At 44.5% G+C, this 25776-nt stretch overlaps 1 protein-coding gene across 1 annotated transcript in view; it reads right to left on the reverse strand.

Moving 5' to 3' along the window:
* The window catches only part of SLC34A2 (solute carrier family 34 member 2), a 128256-nt gene that overhangs the window by 66964 nt on the left and 35516 nt on the right, over window positions 1-25776 (reverse strand). The window contains exons 7-8 of the mRNA XM_086964010.1: window positions 15066-15177; window positions 8983-9178 (exon numbers count right to left, since the gene is read on the reverse strand). Of these exons, the coding sequence (XP_086820136.1) occupies window positions 8983-9178; window positions 15066-15177 (308 nt within the window). The remainder of the gene's footprint in view (window positions 1-8982; window positions 9179-15065; window positions 15178-25776) is intronic.

The raw sequence follows: 25776 nt of genomic DNA on the forward strand, positions 1-25776 counted from the left end.
GACATGCGTTGTAAAGGCATGCGTTGTAAAGGATCCTGCGTTGTAATGGTGTGCGTTGAAACAGTATGCGTTGTAAAAGTAGCGTTGTAACGGTTGCATACCGCAAGGGGCTGGTGTGCATTGCGGTAAACAGAGGCAAGGCAGCTGTGATGTGTTATCTGCTTCTTCACCAGCAGTGATCCTATTATGCATTGTTACAACCACTGGTGCACTCCCCCAGTGCCAATGCCTTCCTAATCCTAAAATATGGTGACAGTAGAGGATTGGGTCTATGTTGCATTAAGCTGGTTCATCTAGTGTATGTGCAATCATATAATAATCTGTGCATGTATAGTATATTCATCTTCCTTGGAGGTGAAGTAACTTCATTCATCAACCACGGTGTATCACACATGCTCCTTGTGTCTGAAAGGCACCTTGCTGCACATGGGCACTATATGTTTGGGCATGAAGGGGTACTGGAGTGACCAGTGTTGGAAGACTGATGGGACTGGTGTCAAGCAGGAAGAACACCTACTAGAAAATGCTACTGAGTGGGTCATGTGAGGCTAGAAGTGCAGTACCAGCTTCAAGTGAGTGCCCACGAACGCTAAGAGTTCCTGAGGGGAAGGGGCTGGGGCACTGGTGTAACTGGCGATTAGTGACAACAGTAAGCACAACTGGCTATGCACATGATGTACAGGTTTTGCTGTGGTTTGATGGAGGCTCTTGAAAGGCAACTAATGGACAGACTGGGCATTAATGTTCCACTCAACCACTAAGCACCCTTGCTAGGTAGAACAGAAAATCAGGGTTCACAAGTTACATAAATGGACTCATTAGAAATAATTGCCAAAGTGTTGTTTCAAGCATCAGGCTTGCTAAAAGAGAAGCACACAGCGAGTATTCAACTATGGTTTCAACAATAACACAAAGGACTGTGAAGGCTTATAGGGTGGGAATTAGCAATTTTTACACACCTCAGAGTACCAGTCAGATATTTCCAGAAGCATTCCAACACCCCTCACATACTAGCAGTCTTGCACTAAAAACAGCACTACCATACCTATCATGGAAAAAGGCACACACAGAGTACCAGATACACTCTCATACCCCTCAAAAGCGAGTTCTAACACATTACCAAAAGCACTGTTAACCCCTCACTAGCTGCATTCTTACCATCTCACAAGCTATCAGTCTCATACTCATATTGTCAACACTACTCTCACAACTTCTATGAATGTATATGGTATTTCTATTGTGTGAACCTAGCCAAAAGGCAAAAGAGACACACAGACTAGCAGTCACACACCGCTGACAACACTCTCATACTGCTGATTGAACAGAATCACACAATGATGGAAGCACTCTCACACCCCTTCCTTGTTATATACTGGAACATCAACAGGCTGAATAGCCAGTTAAGATATATGAAATACTTAAATCAAGATCCTGCTTGACCCTGCTTGTTCCAGTTTTTTCCAAAGTTTAGTTTTGTTGACCATGTACCAAATGAAATTATAAATAACTTTATCAAACCTCACTATACTGGGAATTTGGCTTGGAAAACTGTTGCTCAAATACTAACATGCCAGATTAAGCATATCCAGATACAAGACTGGAATTACTCCATGGATACATATACAGTATTAGGAGCCTTCTTCCCAGCATAAAAGTAAGAAAGGAAACAAATGCAAAATGATGAATGAGAGGACCATCCAGCCTTTTTAATAGGCGAGGTACCCCACATAGAGAGGCACATCATTCACTGACACATATTTTTCCAAAGGACTTTCAGATTACATTTTGAAAATGGAGGTCACCTGGCAGATAGAGGTTTCCATAGGGTTTCGATCTTGTGACAGAGTTAAAGACTTTTTGAGGTCCACAAACAGTTGGGCAGCCTTCACCACCAAATATTTGTTAAAAAGCGTTTTCACAACAACATCAATTATGCTAACTCCTGGGCTACATGGCAGACTGATCATCTGGAATGATGTCATTATCAACAGCCCTAATCCAAAGTTGTGGATGGATTAATTTGGTTGGCATCTTCCATAACAGTGGCAGTTGGAGTCCTGAAGCAAGCCTTTCTTGACAAGGAAGACTAACATCCTGTTTCCATGACTTAAATAATTATTTCAGGTCATATATTGCTTTAAACACAGGCAATGTAATGTGAGTGCACTTTGGTGGATTGCACACAACGATACACTATTTTAGTGTGCATATACAAGCCTCTGACACAACATCTACACAGAGTCTTCAGTTTGAATTTAGAAAGCCTAGATGAAGTCTGTATGTAGGCACAATGCTATAGGGTGCAACTGTTGGAGAACACATTTTTGAAAAATTGCTATATATCCAGTATGTAACTTAGTACAACCACCGCCCCCACGACCACCACCGGCACCAACCGCCTACTCTCCTGGGCAAGCACCAACGACGAGGACACCAGCAAGATCATGAACACCATCCACTCCGGATCTCCGTTAGACCCATGCCCTCACTATATCTTCAAAAAAGCCTGCACAGCCATCGCACCCCATCTCTGGAAAGTAATCAACATCTCCTTAGAGACAGCAACCTTCCCGGAAAGCTGGAAGCAGGTCGAGATCAACGCCTTACTCAAGAAACCCAACGCGGACCCCAAGGACCTCACGAACTTCCGACCAATCTCCCTGCTCCCGTTCCCGGTGGAGGTCAACGATAAAATCGTCAACAAACAACTGACCCACTACCTCAAGGAAAACAGCATCCTGGACCCGTCCCAGTCCGGGTTCCGCAGCAACCACAGCACCAAAACAGCCCTCATTGCCGCCACCGATGACATCAGAAACCTGCCTGACAATGGAGAAACAGCGGACCTCATCCTTCTGGACCAGTCAGCCGCCTTTGCCAGTCTCCCACAGCACACTATGAACATGCCTACATGACGCCGGGATCCATGAGAAGGCCCTGGACTGGACCACATCCTTCCTCTCCGGCAGAACTCGGAGAGTCCGCCTCCCCCCTTCTGCTCCGAAGCCACCGAGGTCACCTGCAGCGTACCCAGGGCTCCTGCCTCAGCACAACACTGTTTAACATCTACATGGCAGCCTGCGTCACCCGACAGCATGACCTCAACATCATCTCCTACGCCAACAACACCCACCTGATCCTCTCCCTCACCAAAGACCCTCACATCGCCAAAACCAATCTCCACGAAGGAATGAAGGCCGTCGCGGAATGGATGAGGAGCAGCCGAGTGAAACTGAACAGACAGGGATCCTCTGCCCCACCCCTCAGCCTGGGACGACTCCTGGTGGCCAACAATACTAGGAACAGCCCCGACACCCACCGACCAAACACGCAACCTAGGGGTCATCCTCGACTCCACCCTCTCCATGACTAAGCAGGTCAACGCCGTCTCCTCATCCTGCTTCAACATACCTCTGCATGCTCTGCAGGATCTTCAAGTGTATCCCGACCGAAACAAGAAGGACAGTCACCCAGGCCCTCGTCACCAGCAGGTTGGACTACGGAAACGCCCTTTACTCATCCAGAATGCCTCGGCACGTCTGATCCTCGACATCCCCCGCCGCAACCACATCTCACCCAACCTAAGAGACCTGCACTTGCTCCCCATCAACAAGAGGATAACCTTCAAGCTCCTCATCCACGCACACAAGGCCTTCCACAACAGCCGCCTAGCATACCTCAACAGACGACTCACCTTCTACACCCCCACCCGCCAGCTCTGCTCCACCGACTTCACCCTCGCCACAGTCCCCCGCATCCGAAGAACGACCGCCGGTGGCAGATCCTTCTCCCACCTCACCGCCAAGACCTGGAACACCCTCCTCACCAACCTACGGCAGACCCAAGACCTACTGGCCTTCAGAAGACTCCTCAAGACCTGGCTCTTCGATCAGTAGCAGCCCCCCCCCCCAAACCCTCCCCCCAGAACCTTGAGACCCTCACGGATATGTAGCGGACTTTACAAGTGTATTGATTGATTGATAGTACCTTAAATAATAATACTTGTATTATTCTTTAATTTTCTCGAAACTCTCTGTTAAATTTACCACAAGGTCTGTTAGCTTCGCATTTCAAGGGAGAATGTGCTTTTGTCTACTCCTAATAGAAGCCAGGGGCCTTCTCTCCTGAAACTTAGTTCATCTGTACATTGACTGTAAGAGATTTACATCATGCATCTTCTGGAGTTGGGGGGGCTGTAATTTCTTATTCTCCATTTAACAGCCAAGATTTTGCTAATTCCATGCGCACACTCTCTGAAAGGAGCATCAGCCTGCAAGAAATTCGAGGCTAATCAACTGTAATCCATATATTTCAACATGAGTACTCACAGGTTTAGTGACTGAGCCGTTATCTTTCATTTAAAGATTCCCTAAAACCCCTTTAATATGTTGGCTGTTTTCCAGTCACCTCCTAACATATTGTGGCCCACTGATATTGGCCTACCAGTGTGGATAAGGTACTGGATATTTTCAAACAACTCAAATTATAGTTTTTTATTAGCTCATCTATCCTGCTACAGGGCTACTGTATCCATTGATAATTCTTTGACTAGGACCATATGTCTCAAAATTTGGAGTCTAAAGATTGAGTATGTAGACAACCTTCCCACAGACTCGCATTATCCATCACTTAACCCACATTTATCGCCCTGAGGTCTAACATACTATTTTAGTTTATTTGGTTGCATTCTGCTCCGTATATCAATGTGTTTTTCTGAAGTCACCTTGTTGCATCATCTTTGTGTATGCATATTCAGATTTAAGGTAAAATGTTCCTTAAAACATAGGTTTTGATATTATGGCCCTCTCAGGTGTTGCCATCTTGTCTCTTAAAAGCTTGACTCAATGTATTTTAATATTGTTTGTCTTTTTGTCGTAATTTTAATGTGAGTATGTGTTATTAATATTGGTGTATCACTTTTATGTTGTTTTCAGCCCTGACGAAGCTCCCATGGTTGGGGAGCGAAACGCGCTGGCTGTCCCAAAAATGAAAAAATAAAGGAAAACATATTTTTTGATACAACGTGGTCCTGTTTTACTTCACGCTTGGTGCTGCCTCCATTCTTTCTCTAAGGTCTCTGACGCCTATTCAGGGGGTCCGCAATGGTTTTAAATTTACAATTGCATATTATTAATATTGCCTATTAGTAATATTGCAAAATAGTAACATAATATTAATGTAGTAATATTAATAAAGTGTTTGTAAAAAAGAAGCAAAATATAAACTTACACATTTTAAATATTAAGAAAATGTGAAGAAATGTGTAGCTGGAGGCAAAAAAATATGTTGACATTGTCAGATTAATTTATGGGAGAAGTGCAAGAACATGAAACAGAATATAGTATGGACAATGGGTGGCCTCAGTTGAATTTACAAAAGTGTCTACATGTGTGTGAGTGTGTGTGTGGAAGCGTAGTCTGTAAGAGGAGAAAAAGTAGATGTGATGGTATCCATGAGTGAGAAGTTGCATGGAGGCTGGTCAGTGAAGGCACTGTTAGCATTAGGGCTGTTAAAAGGAAAAGCAGCTCCAAGGTTGTATTACAGAAATTAATTAAATAGCTTGAACATTCTAAAGGACTTCATCCTGAAATGTGTCTCTTTGTTTGTGGATATGAAGAATAACTGAAGTCAGGAGCACTTGGTGGCCCAGCTGCAAAGAAAGAATGCTAAAAGACAGCAACGTTTACAATGCACGGCACACATCGGCGTTCATTCTAATCCACTATTTTCCTCGACAAGGTACAAGGGAAAGGATCAGGAAAGTTGTTCTCCCACGGACCGAAACCAAAGCAGATCTTTGAAATTAGGAACTAGTCATTTGGCCTAATGATTTGAAATTACAAGCAAACTTGTAAAGGTAAAAAGGAAGCTATGCTTTACACGGCAAAGTGCTAATGGCCCAAATGATTTGAACTTGTATTAAATATATGAACAGGATAACCTAAATACGTCGTATTTTAACCCTCCAATTGCTCATCACCTTTTTTTTTTTAAAGAAAATTAACATCAACATTTGTTTCAGGTGTTGGACGAATACAACCACAAGAACATTTAAATAAATAGTCTCATTACATAAAGCTCGTCTAGACAAACAAATGTAATTAGCGGTTCCCATGGCTTGAATATAAGTCTATGACAAAGTGTTTGTATGCACGTTCTCTGAGTAGCATTTCTGTTTTAAGCAATAATTACAATGGAACTCTGATATACATTAATTGAGTGCATGCACTTTATGCAATGTTCTTACGATACCTATGTTTAGAGATGTTCCGAGCTCAGTTGGCCAGGGTGCAAACACTTTGCATGTGTCATATACAAAGTGTGGAAAGGAATTCCAAACCTCTTTTCATGTGAGGGCTGTGAGTAAAGCCATAGTTTAATTCATAGTCTGGATGTTTCGATTTTGTTTTCTAGATTTTTTATTACCATGGTGCAAGAGCATTTTGCAATAAGGAGGTAATTGATTATTGACTCCTACCCCGAACGTAGGGCTAGAAGGATTGGGAACAGAAAGGTGTCTGGAACTCTGAGGCTAGGTTGTGGCGGGGCAGCTGAGTAGCGGCCTAGGTTGAGAGAGAGAGAATGGGAGATGTCCCAGTTCACCAGAGGACAAACCATTTTCCACCCTACACAAACATAATGTGGGTGGAAAACAATGAAAATGCAGTGTCAGATAGACATCTTTTAATGATCTAATTAAACAATGTCATTTAAAACTTTACTGAGAAACATGACAATGATTACAGACCGATTACTTTAAAGCAGCCAAGTCTAATAGTAATGACAGTGCTAAAGGGCTAGTATATAATGCACATAACGGGCTCACACAGAATGTCCCTTTCACTCATCATCAAAGGTTTAATTTCAGTAAAACAATAAGATGAACTGGACATATTTTCTTGTAAGTAGACAATTAGACAGACTGGTCTACTTGCACAGGGCCCTGGTACCAGGTGGTGTTTTACTTACGTTTCTGAAAGCCATCCCTGAAAGCTTCGTTTTTTAGAGAGGAAAGTGAGAACAATCCAGCCTGCACACATCTTAGTGTTTTTGAATATATATTAACTCCTGCTCACCTGTAGAACCAGTAGCCTTCCTACGGCATTTACAAGGATCAGGTCCAGACCGCACACAACATCCTGGAAGCGATCCAGGGGCCTTATTACATAAAGTGTCCCAGGTCACAACGGGCATGTGCCACTGCTTTGTGTGCCCCCAGGGCACTCGGTATTACAGAAGAGGCTGCAGACACTTCCATCGTCCATTCTGTAATACAGAGCAAGCCACTTGTAGAATGATCTCCAAGGGGTATTCCCTCATTTGCCTGGGAGCATAGTCCCATGCAAAAGAGAGAGCACCTTGTCTCTGTTACAGTCCTCTTTTATAGATGTTGGCGTAAAGGAAATGTCAGGTGGTGGCTCACATCCATTGCTTCACCTGTGAAAGCTATCTGAAAGGAGGAAAAAGGCCTCATGGACCCCCTCAGATAGTCCCCTTCAGGGTAATCTCTGTCCTCCTTTGAAAAACAGGTCACATTGCTGTTTACAATGTGAAAAGCATACTGGCTGCTTCAGACAGCCAGTTTTATACTAATGCTCTGCCACCAAGGCATGACTGAGTTACTGGCTGTCCCAGGAACATATTAACTGCGATAGGGATCACAGACCAAAGATGTGCCTTGCACGTCCATTTGAAGGTGCTCTGCAGCGCAGACTAGGGGCATATGCCTTATACATAATTCAGCCCCTGATGTGCAGAAACGTTCTGTGCCTTGTCAGCCTCAAACACTGAATGCATTGCCTTTCCAGCCAAGAGCAATTTCCAGTCAGTAAAATTAATTTTTCACATAAACTGTCTGCGGTCATGCAGAACTCCAGGACCATTTTCCACACTAGCACTGCATACCCCAATCAGACACGGTGCACCACCAACATTACACATCCTGCCACTCCTCCAGCAGATCATTCACTAACACAAGGAATCAGTCAGCAGGCAGAAGTGTGGCCAGCAACACAGTAGCTTCAGCAGTCAGGCGTTCCACAAAGTACCTTCATTCCTTAGCAGGATAACATGACTTCAGAGCACCACCTACTTCATTCTCCTCCTCCTGTGTCTTCCTCAACTTTCTTTGGCTGTTTATCCTGTTTATGCCACTATTTGCTTGAATAATAGTTGGGCCGGAACAATCTGAACCCAACCAGGAATCTCTGAAGCTGATCTTGAGTAAGTAATGGGCAAGCAACTCATTTGACATTGATGTCTGTCATAGTGATTATTCCTGTATAGTCAAGGACAATGCTGTTTTCTTTCCTCAGATAAATATACGCTGCTCCCGAGTAGAACCACCCAGTGAGCCCCATTTCCCTCTGTTTTCCCTTCCATTTAAGGATTGAGTAGCATTTCCAACAGTTTTGATGGAGGTTAAGAGAGCAGGGATCCAGTGCTTGAATCTTTCCAATGTGTTAGCTTCCTCTAGTCAGATTTCTGCTAAACAACAGAAATCAGTTTCTAAATATGCGTGGAACTGGCTAAGGTAGGCAAATGAGGAACAGGAGGAGGATGAATATGAATATACAATGCAGAGTAGTGTAAGTTGTATTTTCAAATCAATTCACCAATTTTAAACCACATTATATCTTTGATGCTGAGTCTTGCACATAGGACCCAAAATACCGCTTCGAAATGAAAATGAATGAAAATGCGATTATACAAAATGAATTTGAGTCAAGAGGGAAAAATGTTTGTTACTATCACAGAGCCTTTAGGTACACTGATGATTAGGCTCGTTGATGATTATTTTGCTTGACATGTCTAGTCTTGTCTTATATAAATGATTCTTGTCTTTTAGCTTTGTTAGAGGCAAACCTATCATTAATCAAAACAATTTTTACATCTTTAAAAAATTTCAAAACCCACTGTAAATAGTTGGGAAGAGGGTTACGCTGGCAAGTAGCATTCTGAATGTTCTTTCAAATACTGTACCTGAACAAAAAGCTTTGTGAAGGGATCTGTGATGACTTTCAGAATGTCTGGAGCATCGTTGCCACTCTTAATGTTGAAGGTCTCCACAATAACTGCAGTGAGGTAATAGAGGTAGCTACTAGCGACTTCAATTGGTAACAGCACTAGCACAGAGAGCCAGTTGAAAAAGTCATGGACCGTTGCCCCAGCAAAAGCCCTGGAGAGAGAAGGAAAATGTTTGGTTTCCTGAACATTAAAAAACAAATAGCATGAGCTTGATCACACTTGGTATGGTTTGTTTATGATTGCTGAAGGTCCACATAAACCTATAAATGGAGTGAGGAAATAAAGTTTGTAGGGGTTAGTCTTGCCTGATTATAACAAGATATTAAATAGACCACACAAAGTGTCGAAAGACACTATCCCAGAGTCTTCGGAGCATGGACTCTTCAAATTATATATCTTCATTATAAAATCTGGAAACTATTATAAACTTTTTCTTAAACCATCACTGCCAGAGAACACCTGAAAGTTTCAAAGAGGAGTTTGATAGTAAATATGATAAATTGTTAGAACCATATTGCATTTGTCACTTGGATTACATGTGTTCCAAAAGGTTCAGTGGAAACTGGTTTAACAATTCAGAATGTGATCCTAACTTCAGGTGCCCTCCAAGCTCTCCTCATTTCTGTTCTGCAAGAGATACAAGTTTCTAATGACATTGGCTAGGGAAATCCAGAGAGAGTTTGCATTTACAACCAGAAAGCAAATTACAATTATCCGTGTATTTCCAATCACCTGCTGAATTAAAAGAAAATACACTTTAACTTACAGAGTGGCAGAGAGCTAAAGTCAAGATGGACAATACTTCCAAGGGTTTACTACCACACTACTGAGATCTAAATACTGACCTATCAAAATGCCATGCCCAATCTGTTGCTGACCAGACTACTGTGTAGGTAAGAATATATATGTGTTAGAAATGACCATCTTTTACATGGTGTGCCCGCAGATTTTTACCTTGTCTGTTTTTTATGGCTGTAGAACTCTGTGCATTTTGCCCCTGCTAACCAGTGGTAAAGATCCTAAGCTACTCCTTTCAAAATGATGAAATTATCATACCTGTAATTGGCATATTTAAAATACCTATAAATCCCTAGTAAATGGTACAAGAGAGTACCCAGGGACTGTAGGTTATAGGTCACCAGTGGGCTGCAGCACACTCTGTACCAACCAATGTAGTGACAGTGCAAATATGACTGCAGGCCTACAATTTATAACCTGGCTGTGCAAATTCAACCAGTCAAATTTGCCGCTCTAGAAAGGCCTAAACCTTTCTTTTAAATATTAATAAATCACCCCTAAATAAGCATTACAGCCCACCCAAAGACTGGTGAAAGGAATAACTTTAACACTCACCGAACACTATCTAGACCTGTGGAAGAACAGAAGAGAACTGAATGTTGTGTCTGTGACCTTATCAGAGCCTAAAATATTGTACCTGCTATCCCTTTGGTACCCAGGACAAAGAGATGAACTCCAGATTGCCGTCAGAGTCTTGGAGTAGGTCTGCACAATGCAAGCTGCAGCACATTAGGATGATGTAGAAGAGCACTTACTAAATGAGGAGGAAATAGAGGCTTAGTAAGGCAACTTTGAAAGAAGCTCCAGATCTTGCGAGAGAGGAGCATCTTTTTCCTTTGGTCCCAGAACCAGAGTAACACCCACAGGCAGTAGCAGCTCATGGTGGGAGTGCTGCTGGGCGCTGACGTGGGGCGGGGGAGGGGCAGGGTGGTGGGTAGTAAACTACGGATTACGGCCGATTAGAGGTAAGTAAACATATAAATAAATATGTTTTCTTACCTCTAATCTGCTGTAATCTGATTGACCACAAACCTTATTGACCGCAAACTCACTGACTCCAGGGAGCTTGCAATGTAGGCAGACCTCTGGATTAGTACCAAAGTGTCTGGCAAGGTACCTGTGAGTGATCCTGAGGGGTGGTGGTTCAGGTCCCCTCCAGCAGAGTGAGGGGGACATCCACAGTGACCCAGAAAGTCCTCAGAATAGTGGGGGAGGAAAAGGTTCCTATATTCCTTCTAAGGATAGAAGAAGAGATTCTAGTGGATGGTGCCCAGGGTGCCCCCATTTCCAAAATTGGTGATTTCAGTGCTCCCAGTTGGGGCGCAAACCTGGGGACCTGGTCTGTACCAGGACACCACCCCCAGGTGGAAACTCTACATGAGTGGCCAATGTGGGCTTATGGGGAGGTTATCCCCAGCGGCAGATGCCCTAGTCTTCTTTAGTTGGGAGACTCAGATGGCAGGTTTGTGATCCCTGCAGGTGTGAGTCATCACTTCATCAGACAACAGACCTGGGGCTGTTGCTTTCCATGCTAAGACTCTTCCTGCGGCCTAGCTCTAGACACTGACAGCTGTTGGTGGCTTCTGTTGGTTTCTGTCCTTATGCACAGGGTTTTCCTTGGGTTGGAGACAGAAGTCTGATCAAAGTGGTGGAATGGGTCAATCACTTTGTTGGCCCCGGTGGTACTGTCTGCATAATGGGATGCTTTTGTTAGCAAATTAAGGTTAGGTGTTGAACAGAGGGGGTCCACGAGTGAGGAAAAGGCTTCCCCATGGGGCTGTCAAGTGGTTCAGTAGAATGTAGACAAAGGTCTCCGACTGAGTTCCGAAGGGCGTAGATCTGACAAGTGCCTCTGCAGTAGAGGGCTACTGTCCACTGTCTATTGCCTGAGCTAGGAAGCCCATCAAATTATTGAATATTCTTCCCTGGCTTTAGGCTGGAAGGAGGTTGTGTTGGACATGGCATTAACTGCAGGGTAAACCCCGACTTTTCGCTTTTACCTTCCACTTTTTTCTTAAATTCCTACTATGTGCACATTGCCACTACTAACCAGTGGTAAAGTGCTTGTGCTCTCTCTCTTAAAAATGGTAAACCTACCGTACACCTGTTTGGTATATTTCAATTACTTATAAATCTCTACTAAAGTGGCATACCACAACCTTATAGTCTGTAATTCAAATGTTACTAGTGGGGCTGCAGCACTTATTGTGCCACCCACTTAAGTAGCCACTTAAAACCATATTCCAGGTCTGCCACTGTAGCCTGAATGCAGTTTTAAACTGCCAATTGAACTTGGCAACATAACGATTGTTACACTTGGCTGGAGCCAAAACATTACAAGATGCAAACTATATCAGTCTTGTGTTTTGCCTTCCTTGCAATTAACTTTGGTCTGTTGAATAATTCTGAGTAACCCTGGGTTCCGTCTAAGACACATAGGAAGGTACCACTTTTGAATGTGTCCCATTAGACAATTGTTACATTATTACGTTCTCTGAAGCAGAAAATCCTGTTCAGCAGTCCTTCACCCAAGGGGTATCCGGCCTTGGGGAACTTTTATCAGCTACAGTCCCCTGCCTCATCCTACTGGACATTTTCAACTTCCAAAAAAAGAGACTGAATTCTGAATGCAGAAATTTTCACTGCAACTTCATACAGCTGCTCCCTGATGAGGATGTCTCCTCCTCCGATACCACCTGCAGCTTTGCCCTGCTGAACTTTATCTTCCCAGAACATTTTCTTAAAAATGTCCTCCGAGTCAGAAGGTAAGCGCTGACCAGGCGCAATCCACTTCTTGTATTCTACCTGCGCTCCATTTTAGTCAGCCATATTTTTCGACTTTGACCCCGTCCCACACGACTATATTTACACGGTTGGTACATGATCTGCTACGGTTTTACTTTCAACTTTAAAAATTCATACCTGAAATCATTTATTAAATTTTACTTTACTGTTCTAAATTGAAATGGGATATTTTTTCTTGGGTTGTGTTTTCACTTTATTACCTTTTGTAAAGCCTGTCTGTGATTGTGCCAAGCTACAAGAGGATTAAGCACAGGTTAATTTAGTGACTTTTGTTGTTTACCCCGATTAAGTAGGGTTAACACACCACTGAACTAACAACCCTATTTCTCACAAGGCCGACCTGTTCAAGCTACAGGGACACACCATTCTACATTCCTGCAACTTCTGCCCTGACCAGTTCCACTTGAACCTGCCCAGGTGCTGTGCCCAGTGTCCTGGGCCCTTGGCTGGTGTCAAAGTTAACTTGTTCTAACCTTTCCTCAAACATTAGCCTTAGAAACATTTTGGCATCAAAGTCCTCCAGAGTACCGAGACCAACCTACCAAGCTCATCTGACGAAAAGTGTATTGCAACTGTGCCAACAGTTCATGCTGTTACCACTTGAAACTTTTAGCTGAAGAAGGTATCTGGTGTTTTGGTGCCCTCGACAGCTGCAGCCTTGCCCTACTGGAAGAATCCAAGATCCAAAAAAGTGAACAAGTCTGAAAAAAGAAATCTTCACCTGGCGAAGGTACAAAAAGTATACAGATAGTGAGGGACGCAAAATTCAAATTTATTCCGGTCACAGCTTTCCAGCCAAAAGTCAGCAGCTTCACCGAGACCTCATTCAGAGGTTATCCGATGATGTGGAGCTGCCTTACCATATTGAGGATTTTTGACTTCCGTTACATAGACCAAGAATGAAGGTAAAACTTCTCACTAGGTTGAGCCAGGTTTCTGTATACAACCAATTTTCCATTGCAGTTGGCGTTACCATGAGTCTAGGTACCAGCCAAGCACAATCAGATAAAGGCGGTTCGCAATTAATGCTTACTTGAGGTTGGTACTCTCCACTCCCTCAACTAATACCCAAAATTCTTACAATATGTAAGTATATGATTATGTACTTAATTCCCCCTCTATGTACCCTGATAATATATATTAATTGCCAAGATACACAGGTGCATAGATTTGGAGTTAGGAATAGTGAATCTATACTTACCTTCACAATATTTAGGTAGTTGATAGTATGGCTAAAATATTGTGGTATATCGATATATTTATCCATAAACTTCTCACATGCAACGTTTTGAGAGCCAATAGTGATACTACCTACAATTGAAATCTTCCTGAAATCTCTGTGGAATATTCTGTATCATCATGCTCTGCTTTAAGCCTATTTACCATTCTCTCAGAAGTACAAGCTTTATTACAGATTTGAGTTTGTAAGATCATCGGCTCCCATAGTTATCCGCTGCCAACTAAAATCTATTAAACAGTGCTGTAGAGCGTTGCCATGTTATGTCACTGTGTAAATACAGCCTTTTTATGCCAATTAATATTAGGGTTAATGCAATCTTGGTTCTTCCCATCAGAGGTTGTCCATGAGAAAATGTCATTCCCGAGTCACCTTTAGTGTCGGTGAGTGTTTTGGTGGAAAGGGATTAGCAGCACAAAGGTGTTATTTCGGAGTGGAAGGAATTTAGTGCTTTATGTGTATGTGTGTATAGTCCAGATACATGCTGGCTGACAGGGTGATCACATCTTAAGTCTCTCTACTTAATCCTTGTTGTTCATCTCTAAAGGTTCTGATGTGCTTCAGTGTCACTGTCAAAGTGATCAGAAGGTTGAACTTTGAGTTGAAACTGAGACAGTGGTGTATTGGGAGTGGCACATGTATGTCTGTAGCATGTGTGTGTGTGTCTGAAAACAGCTGAGGTTACGTAAGATGGATAATGTGATGTGGGTAATGTGAAGTACAGAGGTTTTGGATGATGGGTGGTCACTATCTCATTGATGAAAGGATGCATGTGTGGCATGGATTTTAGTATATATTGGTGGGAATTGTTATAGGGAGGATGAGGAATAAGGATGAACATCAAACTGCCCCCTTTTGCTTAACTGCTGGTTCACACCTGACCTTTAGACTCTGCAGTAATTGAAAGTTCCTTTTTTGTCAAGAAAAAATCTGAAAAGCTTGACCAGAGGAGTTGATACCTAATGATGGTGTATTGTGCTTTAATATATCTTTCTGCCATTGTTTCGTGGGTGATAAAGGGCATTATGTATGTTAGCATTTTATGCAAGGTAAATAGCATCTACATTAACCTAAAACCCAACAGTCCAATTCATAAACAACTTGTTATAATTCACTTTGTTGACTGAAGTAGACAGCTGTGGCAAACAGACTCAACCCATCTGTAAACCTCCAGGGCAAATGGAAATCTTTTCCGTACCTTCTAAATTCACTCCTGTCTCCGGACTGCATGAGAGCTACTATTGTGTTGGTGACAGAGGTGCCAATGTTTGCCCCCATTATAATAGGAATCGCTGACTTGACATTCAACACTGTAAAAAATAAAAGAAATGAGCATCAATAAACATTCAAAATAATGACTACACAGAGAAAAAAAATTCTAATTCCACAAATTTGTGTCCGTCTATGTGCAATGGAGTGTAACATTTATGTTTAAGCAAAGTAGTATGTCTATTCAACTAATAACTATTAGTTTAAATAGAGAAGACACAAACGCTTTGTTAGACAATCCAAATTTGCTCCAAAATGTAATATGATCAAGATTCTCATTTAGATTCATAGTATATACCTTTATCTGATTTGGAAATTCTGAAACTGGCATTTCTCTGGTCCTCAGGATGACGGACAGCCACTATTTTATATGTGGAACTAGATAACACTCCATTTGAAGGAACAGAATACAAAGTATGTCCGCTAAATTCAATTATGTACCGCATTCAATTATTGGATTAACCCTTCCTAAATAGTTTTGTCAAAAGCTCAACAGTAAAAAAAATCTAGCACCTTTTAAGAAACAATCCAATTTAAGAAACAAACTGTTACATTGATTGCCACGGTGAAGTCTACACAGAGCGTATTGGATACTGTAACAACTCTCACTTTGTACAGGTGCTTAAATCTCCTTGATTAAAGCTTACATAAGTGCCCGTGTGCTTCCTTAAGTCTACAGGGTCCTTGCCAAATCTTTGTATTGCATAGTTAAGTAGAATGAGCACGTTCCTTCAAATTCCTTTACTATAAGAAAGATACCTTTGTTTCCTTAAAAACACAAGCCATTTAGTCTTGAATTATCTTTCTGGGCCTGTTTTCAGTTCTTTAAAATTAAATTCCACCGATGAAAGGGTAGTATTGTGCACAAGCGATCTTCCATGGAATCTGGTTACTGTGCATATTTTGTTTGCAGTGGTAATAATTAATATTTCTTAAAAACTGATAGTTTCTAGAGAAATGTTCCCAAAGTAAGGATAGTGGCTTTGACCCATAAGATAATAAGTAACCTAAATAGAAGGATTTCATTGCCGTTGGTGTTAGCTAACACCAGGGCCTCCCCTAAAGCCCCTGAGAGCTTACACTACACCCCATCCCACCCCTGTTGCCTACAGCCTCACGGGTAGCAATCCGAATCACACCTCCTCAACACCTGTGTGCGTATAGAAGTCCCTGTGTAGCAGCTTTTACTGATTAGGTTGAACCCCATCTAGATAACCACCTCCCTGGGACACCTAAACACCGCCCCCCACTCATCAGCCTCGAAGCGCCCCACATCTCCTTTTCAATGCTCACATACCTGCTGCAGCGGGCCAGTGTATTGGTAAGCATTGTAGAATAGAGCTACGAGACAGCACGCTGATGGAGCAAAGCATTGAATGCCTGGCACTCTAATGGACTCTCATCTTCTAAGTTCTGCAAGCAGGGGATCCTCTGCCTCAAGAAAGACCTAATTTTCTAGTAACACAGAAATTGCCTCCCCTTGTCCTCTTGTCTTGGTCCTGCGGGTGGGTAAATGTCAGCCAATCCGGACCACCCCAAAGGTCACCCACCTTGGAGATGCCAATCAGCACCAGTGCCTTGGCATATTGCGGAGCTGCACCACCACCCAAGTCCCATAACAGTGTCTCGGAAGTTAACTGACTCCTCCAGCCTAACCGACGCATTGCACACTGCCAGATGTGCACCACTGTGGTAATCGGCATGCGGATGCCCCATAGACTCCAGCATCCGGCAGTCTGCCTTTAGGGCCGTCCCCCCGATCCACAAACAATCAATCATACCAGCAACAAGCGGGCAGCCCAGTAATACAATTGCAAATCTGGGAGGGAAATGCCTCCATACTCTGCGCAATGCGCCAAGGTCCTAGCATGAGCCTCAGGGTACACCCATCCCAGAAAAGAACCTGCTCCTCTGCCTCCACCACTCAAACAAAATGGTCCGAAACCTCAAACAGAGAATTTTGCATCATGGAGAGGAACTTGGGAGATAAAACATTCTCTACAGAATCGCCCTGCCCAGTAAGGACAGTGGAAGCCACCATCAGTTCCCAATGTCCCTAAGGAAATCCCCCAGTATCCGCCTGGCATTCTTCTCATAGAACAGATTGCGGTCAGCAGTCACATAAATCCCCTAGAGTAAACCCAAAGATGTGCAGGATTTCCATATCCATTGGCAACGAGCGGTTCAAGTCCACCAAATAAAGCAGAACTTCATCAGCATACAAGGAGATCACATCCTCTAAATTCTTGTCCCAGCGGAGGCCTCACAACTGTGCATCTTGTCGCACCCAGGCTACCAATGGTTCCATAGCCACCGCAAAGAGCAGCGGGGAGAGGGGAGCCCATGCCGGGAGCCCCTACTAAGCTCCTGCTCCTCCGACAGTACCTCCTTCAGCCTCACCCTTGCTGTTGTCACAATATACAGCAGCTGCACCCAAGCCCGAAACCCCAGTCCAAAGTCAATATTCTCAAGAAGAGCCCAAAGGTATGGTAACGCCAGAGACCCAAAAGCCTTCTTCGCTCCAAGAGAAGGGCTGGCTCCTCCAGCTGCAGCCACCGAGCCAGGCAACCAAAAAGCCACCAGAGACTGTGACGCGTAGATCTATGCAGCATGAAACCCAAGTGATCCAGAGCCACTTTGACAGGACCTTGGCAAGAAACTTAGTCTCCACATTCAGAAGGGAAATCTGCCGATACGAGGGACATTTCTCCGGGGATTCCCAGGTTTATGGATCAATACAACCAGCACCCGACCACTCATCACAAAACAGAGCATGAAAGGGCTTTAGCACCTTGCTCTTCACAGGCTTAAAAAACTCCGGAGGGAAAACATTGGACCTAGGCCTTTCCACTTTTGAGCTGGGCTAGAGCTTCAGTAATTCCCTTCTCTGCCTCGAATGACTCCCAAACCTCCCTACCCAAATGGGGCACGAGGAGATCACGTATGAACCTCCACATGCACTCCATTGCCTCCTGCAAGAGACAGGAGGTAAAGAGACTGTAAAGATAACCAGCAAGGACTGGACTATCACCCTGGGTGCTTCCACCCTCTCCCCTGTCGACATACAAACTGCCGAAATCCACCATTGGCCCTTCTTCTTCCTGGCCAACCATGCCAGCACCTACACCGTCTCAGCCTCTGCCTCATAGAGCTTAAGCTGCCACGCCAAGAGCAGGGTCCTTGCCTCCAGGTTAATCAGTCACCAGGCCACTGAGCCAGATACAGAGCCTGCTCCGGGTACACCAACTACACTTAATCACCCTCCCCCTTCGACAGCTCCCTCTCCAACTCCACTACATTACGATATCTCTCCCTACTCTTACCTGTCACACGTGTAATCAGCTGACCCTGGACCCCCTTCTTATACATTTCCCAAAGTACTACCCTTGAGGACACTGAGTCCTTATTCTCCCAGAACGAATCCCAAGCATGATGACGGGTATCGTCAGTTCCCACGAGTCTAACCAACAGCCTGAGCCAGGACGGGCCCCAGAATCCACAGTTCCATAATGATCACAGAGTGAGTCCAGACACCTCTACATCCTAAACGATGTAATCCCGGTACTAGATAGCAATCCAGGCACGCCAGAGAGCAAGAGGCGTTGGCCGCATATGCAAACTGCAGCTCACCAGTGGCGTCACCCACCACAAATCCTCTAACCCCACTGACCATAGCAAAAGAGCGAAATCTTGGGTAATCCCTAGGTGCCCCCCCTTCCACACCATACAATCCGCAGCCCCATGCAGTGTCAGGCTAATGTCCCCCCAACCAGAAATATAGCCTGCGGGCAATCAGCAATCCATTCCCCTATGTTCTCCAGGCCAGACCCTCAAAGCCCGGGAGGACAATACCAGGAAGCCACTATCAGAGGCTTCCCGTTCCACAAGCCACCTACCTCTGACAGCCTGATGAATCAGCCCCTTTGTGTGTTATCTGCAATGGTGTGAACCTATGGTCCATAAATCTGTCCCTCCCAGGCCCCAGTAGAAAAGCCCGTGTGGACTACAGATCGAAACATGCCCATCCCCAAGAAATCACAGTGGGAACTTTCTAGGTGTGCTTCCTGTTGTAGGAAAAGGTCCAGAGCCTGACAGGTCAAGTAACACTGCACCACCCCTGCTTCAGTTTGTTTCCAAGCCCATTCACATTCCACGAGAGGACTCTGAGAGAAGCACCCCCAGCTATGGGTTGAGAACCCATTTCCACCAGTGCATATGCCTGTTTAGCGCCACTCTTAGACTTCCCATATGCAACCAAGTCTTGAGTGTAAATATCACCACCGCAGCCCCCTTAAACTGTACACCGCACAGCCTCCCCCCAGTCTGCCACCTCATACTGAGGGTGTACAAAGGCCAAACCCCCAACACCAGAGGTGCCTGTCACCCCCCAACTGTATTTACCACTTACCACCATGTCCTTCAAGGCCATTAGGGGCAATGTGACCAGCCCCACTGGTTGAAGACCCTGCAAAAGAAAACCTCCAATATCTTCTGCAGCCGAGCCAGACGTTGCTTATAAACCGCCACTGCGGGGTGCAGCAAAGCCGCAGTTGATTCCACATTTGTGACCATCTCAACCAACTTGGAGCTATCCGCCTGCAGAAGGACTGCATCAATTACCACCACCTTGATCTTGTGCTTCAAAGCATCTTTCATGTAGTGAATAGCTGCCAGAAGCTTGGCTGTGTGGGTTCGAGGTCCATCACTGGGCCAGAAGGCTCACAGTCTTCTTCCACTGTCACCCTCTTTGCCTGCACCACCCCCCTTGCTTAGTGAACATCACTGCCCCGGCTCCAGTGGCACTCCCAGCCAGAGAGGCACCAGCCATATGTCCACACAATGCCCCCAGTTCTTCCATGCCAACAGTCCTCGCAGTTTCCAACCGGCTCCCCAGTGGCCCGCATACTCCGAGCACACTGGGGCTAGGGGGTCTAGCACCTCCTTGGACGCACACTTCACCCCCTCATTGGGGGAGCAACCAGGCGGGTCCAGGGAGAACCCCACCAACTCCTCGCCAGAGCTGTCTTTCAGCTTCACTGCCTCCACCAGGTCCACTTTGGCTCTACCCTGTACTCACTGCCACAAAGGCCACCTCGAAAGATCTGTAGGGCCCCTATCATTAGGATGCCCCTTGGCCAAGAGGACCTCACCAACTTGGGGTGCCATCTCTGAGGGCCCCTCAACATCCTCCAGGCCCAGCACATGGGTCCCTGGTCCCACACACAGGTGTCTGCTCACAATTCTAGGACCTCACTGAGCGGGCCTGCTTTATAATGCCCCGCAAAACAAAGTCCAAGTCCAAAGGGCCCTCAAGCATCCTTCAGGTCACTAATGGGCTTTCAGTGCCTCCAGTGGGGTGGGGAAAACACTGTAGCAGCCACAAGAGGTAGACCACACCACTACCGGACAGTGATAGTCCAAGGTCACTGCCAACAACATCACAAAATGGTGATTTCCTCCTGTGCCTGATCGCAGCAGTCCCCAGCCAACCCACTTCCTCTGATCATGGCTTCTGTGCTACTATTCAGAGTTCGTTTAGACCTGCCATCTTCTCTCTCTGCCGCTGGGCCCCCAAACATCCTGGCAACAGGTGCAGTCGGATGGAGGCCGAGGTACAGAATGGTGGTGACATGCTGTGCCCAATCCCTGCACCGCTCTGCCATCTTTCACCCTCCGTTCCAGCTCCCCATAACTGCTTTGCAGGGCTCGCTGGGCCCTGTCGGCCTCTCTCTTAACCACCAGGCCCCTACTTGTCCCAGCAGCAGCCAGAAGGGGGCATTCTTATGTCATGCTGTTATATGCTCTGCTTGAATTGATGATGAACAACCTTAATAAAAAGAGTTTAAAAAAATATAACTCTTTACCCCACGTATGTCTTTCTATTACTGGCACAAAGAAATAGTGTTGCATAAAGGTGAGTCAAGTTCCCCGTAAGGCTGCAGAGCAGATATATTAGTAAGGGGCATCCCATGTAGACAGTGACTTAGGCTTGTGGAGTCAGCTGCAACTGTCCCTGCAAAAATGCACAAAGCCCAGCTGTCACCCAACCCAGATGTGTATTCAGAGACAGGCAGAGGCACAGAATGGTTAAAGTAAAAAAATGCCAAATTTCGAAAAGTGGGATTTTCAGACTTACAGTTTAAGATACAACTTCACCATAAGTTGTGATTTTAGATTGTGAGTTCAAAGACACCAAATCTCTATCTTTTCCCAATTGGAAATTAAACTTAAAAGATGTTTTAAAGCAACTCCCTGCAGGAGTATTTCAGGCATCGCTTTATTGGCGACAATACATTTCATATTTAAAAAATAGCATCAAGGATCTGGACTGCAGTAGCGGCCAGTGTGCTGGACGAGTGGTGGGAAGGGAGGGGGAGGCGGTAAGGGGAGAATAAGGGTCACGGGTGATAAAATATATATATGTATATATATATATATATAAAGTACCTGTAGTCGGCCATGTCACGCTCTTCTGCTCCTCCTCACCAGGCAACACAGGCCCCCAGAATGCCCTGAGGCCAATCCTGAAGCTGCTCTAATGCATGAGAGGGGCTTCAGGATTGGCCTGAGTGCCCTCGAATTGCGCTCCAGGACAGACTGGGAGTCTGTGCCTGCTCTCTCCAACCCAGCTGCATTGCTGAGTTGGAAAAAGTTTTCATTGTGCATGATGGTTTGGCCAGCCGTCTCGGCCAGTCAAACCGTCATGCGCAGTGAAGGGAGTGCACTACCACTCCCCTCAGTGCCTGTCACCCTCCAGGCCCCGCCCCCAAGACTAAGCAGGAAAGGAAAAATAAAATACATATTTATTATTATTTTATTTTTTCTTCCTGCAGGTTTTGGGGGGAGGCACCACTCCTCCGCCAGAAGCAGAGAAGCCGCAACTGGTGGCCTGGTGCTTTTATGTGTACTATTTGTAAATGTATGGGTACATATTGTGTGTACTGTATGATTGCATGACTTTATGACTTTCTATCTGCTGCCTATGTACATGCAAGTACCTCTGTATATTCAGGCGTATGTATGTGTGTTGTCTTTGTGTTCCTGACCGGCTGTCTATAAAATGGCTACTTTATTCTATTTGCCTCTGTGGATGAATGTCTGCTAGTTTATGAGACTCGAGTGGCTGAATAGCAGGAACTCCTTTCTCAAATTTACCATCGAGATAGGAGGTCACAATCTCGCCTTCCTGGACCTATTGATTGTGGCAACGCCTGATGGTCTACAGTCGGAACTCTATAGAAAACCTATGTCAAGGAACACTCTCCTACTATTCGACAGCCACCACCCCAGATCTCTAAGGGAGAATCTCCCTTTCGGACAATTTCTGCGGGTTCAAAGGAATTGTTCCACAGTTGCAACATATAAGGAACATTCTACAACATTGTCTAAACAGTTAATTTAACGCAACTATCCACCTAGATTGGTACAACGATCACTGAAACGGGTCATGAATAATAATAGAACAGCTCTTTTGGAACCATCTATACCGAAACCTCCACTTGAGAGACTTACATTCGTACACACATTCGGGACTCTCTCCAACAAAATCCAGAAGTCGGTTAAGAAACACTGGCCAATTCTTAATTCTGGACATATGAGTATTCAAACTCCTCTGTTCTCTTTCAAGAGAGGCCCTAACCTAAGAGATAGGATGGTCCATACGAGACCTCAAGAAGAACAACCCAGGGCTCTGGGTTCGTTATGGGACCTCCCCCCCAGTCACCGGACATCATCTTTGTGGCTCATGTCAGGCTTGTCCACAAACTAAAAAAACAACAGAGATAGACATAGGAACATCTAGACCTTGGAAGCAAATTAAATTCACAAATTGCAATGACTAGTCTACCTCATCATGTGCCCCTGTGGGTACAAATACGCGGGAATGACGACACGGAAAATCCGTATCAGGATATCTGAGCATAAGAGCACTATTCGGTGCAAGAGGCAGGCCACCAAGCTTTCTACACACTTCTTAGAAGCTAACCATCCGTCTACAGCATTTTTATGGACTGTGTTAGAACAACCGTTTATTCCTTCTCACATCACGGACGTGGCGAAATTTCTCCTTTTAAAAGAGCAGAAATGGGTCCTGAAACTTGACACTCATCGAAGTGGGCTCAACGATGAGATACCGTGGTCCATCTTTTAATTACATCTATAACAGGTATCATTTTCTGGACACTTCCATGTCTAGGAACAGCCCCTGCTGCTGTCGTGAAGCCTACTGCCATGTAATGAGAATAGGTACTCAAATTCACATCTGTATATACATGTCTGACCCAGCAGTGATTAGCCTATTTTCCCCCGTACCTGCTGCAGTATGGCCCCTTTCTTCATCTAGATGCACCATACATTGACACGCATACCTCTCTATATGACTACTGGAGAGGCGATGATTGAGTCTGCATTTTGCGAATTGAATCTACTTTATGAGGCACTCGCGGACTACCGGCAATTTGGGGGTTGCTTAAACACAATCGTTTACCTAAGAGCCCGCCCAGGATGGCTCGCCTTTCCCTTACAACTGGTTTGTCAACAAACAGCGGCTATCTAGGCTTTTGAACATTTCTAATGATAGACGTCTTTGCGTTCCCCATGTCAGGCAGCGAACGGCATATTGTTACGGTGAACCGTGTGATGTTACGAACGCTATTTTTTGCCAGAAACCCTGTTTACGCAAGTTCGCGTTTTGTTTATCAACAACCACCGGTCACCGAGGAAACTGTATTTAGCCAATGGCAGGCGTCTTTACTTTTCTTTGGCCCAGGGAACGTATCGCAGAGCGTATTAAACAATCACGTGGTTCCCTCAACCAATCAGCGTGGTTCTTATAACATGGCGCAACACTATCCGCCGGTGCCTCTCAGTCGATTCAGACGCCGGCTCAGAAGTACCGACAGATAGGTAAGCACGCCACGGCTATCTTTTACTTCTCACTCTGACGCTGATTCAGCATTCTTTAAGCATTCAGCACATTTTTCTCGCTTGTCGGACACTCGGTCCTATTATACATCTGCACATGTCTCTACACGCTAAAGCTTTAATTAACATTGAGACACTTTTTATACTAACGCTGAGACAAGTAACGAGATCCTGTATAGTTCACATTCTGTAATGGACCGCTGACTCAGTGTTTCTCTATTTTGTCACAATGGGGATTTTCGTTAACTGGTGGCCAGTCTACTGAGGAGAGACAAGTTCCTCAATTGTTGTTCACTTGTCTCTTAAGAGCGGTGCTTCACTCTACTCCTGAGCCACTGCCAGGTGGGGTGAGGTCTTCACCTCTTACAAGTTACGGTAAGAGTCACTCCCATTCGGGCATATAATGTATATATCCTAATACTGTTAAATCAACTACACTACATATATGGGTGTCTATAGTCAATCCTTATAATCTGACTCAGCTGTAGGTTTATAACCATTGGACCTAGCTGCCCTGTGTGTGTTTGTGTGTTTATGTGTGATTCCAGTTTTTCTGACACTTAACCCTTCTTGTTCTGACCTCTTCCCAGTGAACGACACAACCTGTAAGGAACAAGACAAGACTCTTCACCTAGAGATTGCAGGTGAAATCAGTACTTGTCTGTGAACTGTGTTTCTTATTATCACTTATTATTTCTTTGTCACGCAGTAGCATTAATTTGTTGTAAAGGTCCTGAAGAAAGCAAGGACACACTTGTCCGTTAATTTCTGAAACATGTTCCATTTCTAGACAGCTCATTTCTTAAACTGTCTTAACAAATGTTTTAATTTTGGTGGAGTGAGTATCACCCGAATAAATTCTGTTCTGTACTCCCTCATCCAATTTTAAACACGCCTTTTATTTTATTTCATTCACCTAGTTTTTTGCACTGCACTCCATCAGTCATTTTACACTTTTCCACTTACTAATCTTGAGAAGTGGTACACCGTATTACCTGTTTTTTCAACTGAAGTGATCCATTAACATCTTGGTCTCCTGTTTGAGAATGACATACTTGGGTAGATGGTTTTGAAAGAAACCCAAATGATGAAGGGCGGTTCCGAATGGTGACTGATGGGTATCTTTGACCACCCATCAGGGTGTCATTGAATACTTCTTCTCTACAGGTCAGTGGTAAGGGTGACTGTCGTTTGGTTCCACACACCACAAACCCATTGTTTTTTCCTAGACCCTCTGGTACTCTTTTGTTGTCATGCTAGTTTATGGGTTCAAATATTTGTAGTATGCGTTCATGCATTGTTTTTGCCTTGCGTGAATCAGGGTCTATACAGTGCCTGTATGTGTATCTGTTTGAACTGCATCCCTGCATATACACCTGTGTGCTCAGTTGACTGTATTTAGATTCTCCTATCGGTATGTCTATTTGCATAGGTGTTTGTATGTCTGTTACTGTGTGCCCCTGAGTACCTGTATGTCTGGTGTAATTAGATATATGCCTGGTGTGGTAGCCTGAGTGTCAGTCACCCAGTACTTCAATCTCCCTGGCCATCCAGTGATGCTTGTTTATCTTTGTTTTCTATTAATTAAGGTGGGTTGTATTTGTGTTTATGTGTACGTATATGTGCCTTTGTATGTTGTGTGCTGTCAGGGCACACAGTGCATGCATGTGTGTTGGTCTGTGTGCCCTAGTCCATCTATTTCTCTTGGGTTGGGTGTA

This window comes from Lissotriton vulgaris, chromosome 3_2, assembly GCF_964263255.1.
Source record: "Lissotriton vulgaris chromosome 3_2, aLisVul1.2, whole genome shotgun sequence".
In the NCBI taxonomy this organism is placed as follows: domain Eukaryota; kingdom Metazoa; phylum Chordata; class Amphibia; order Caudata; family Salamandridae; genus Lissotriton; species Lissotriton vulgaris.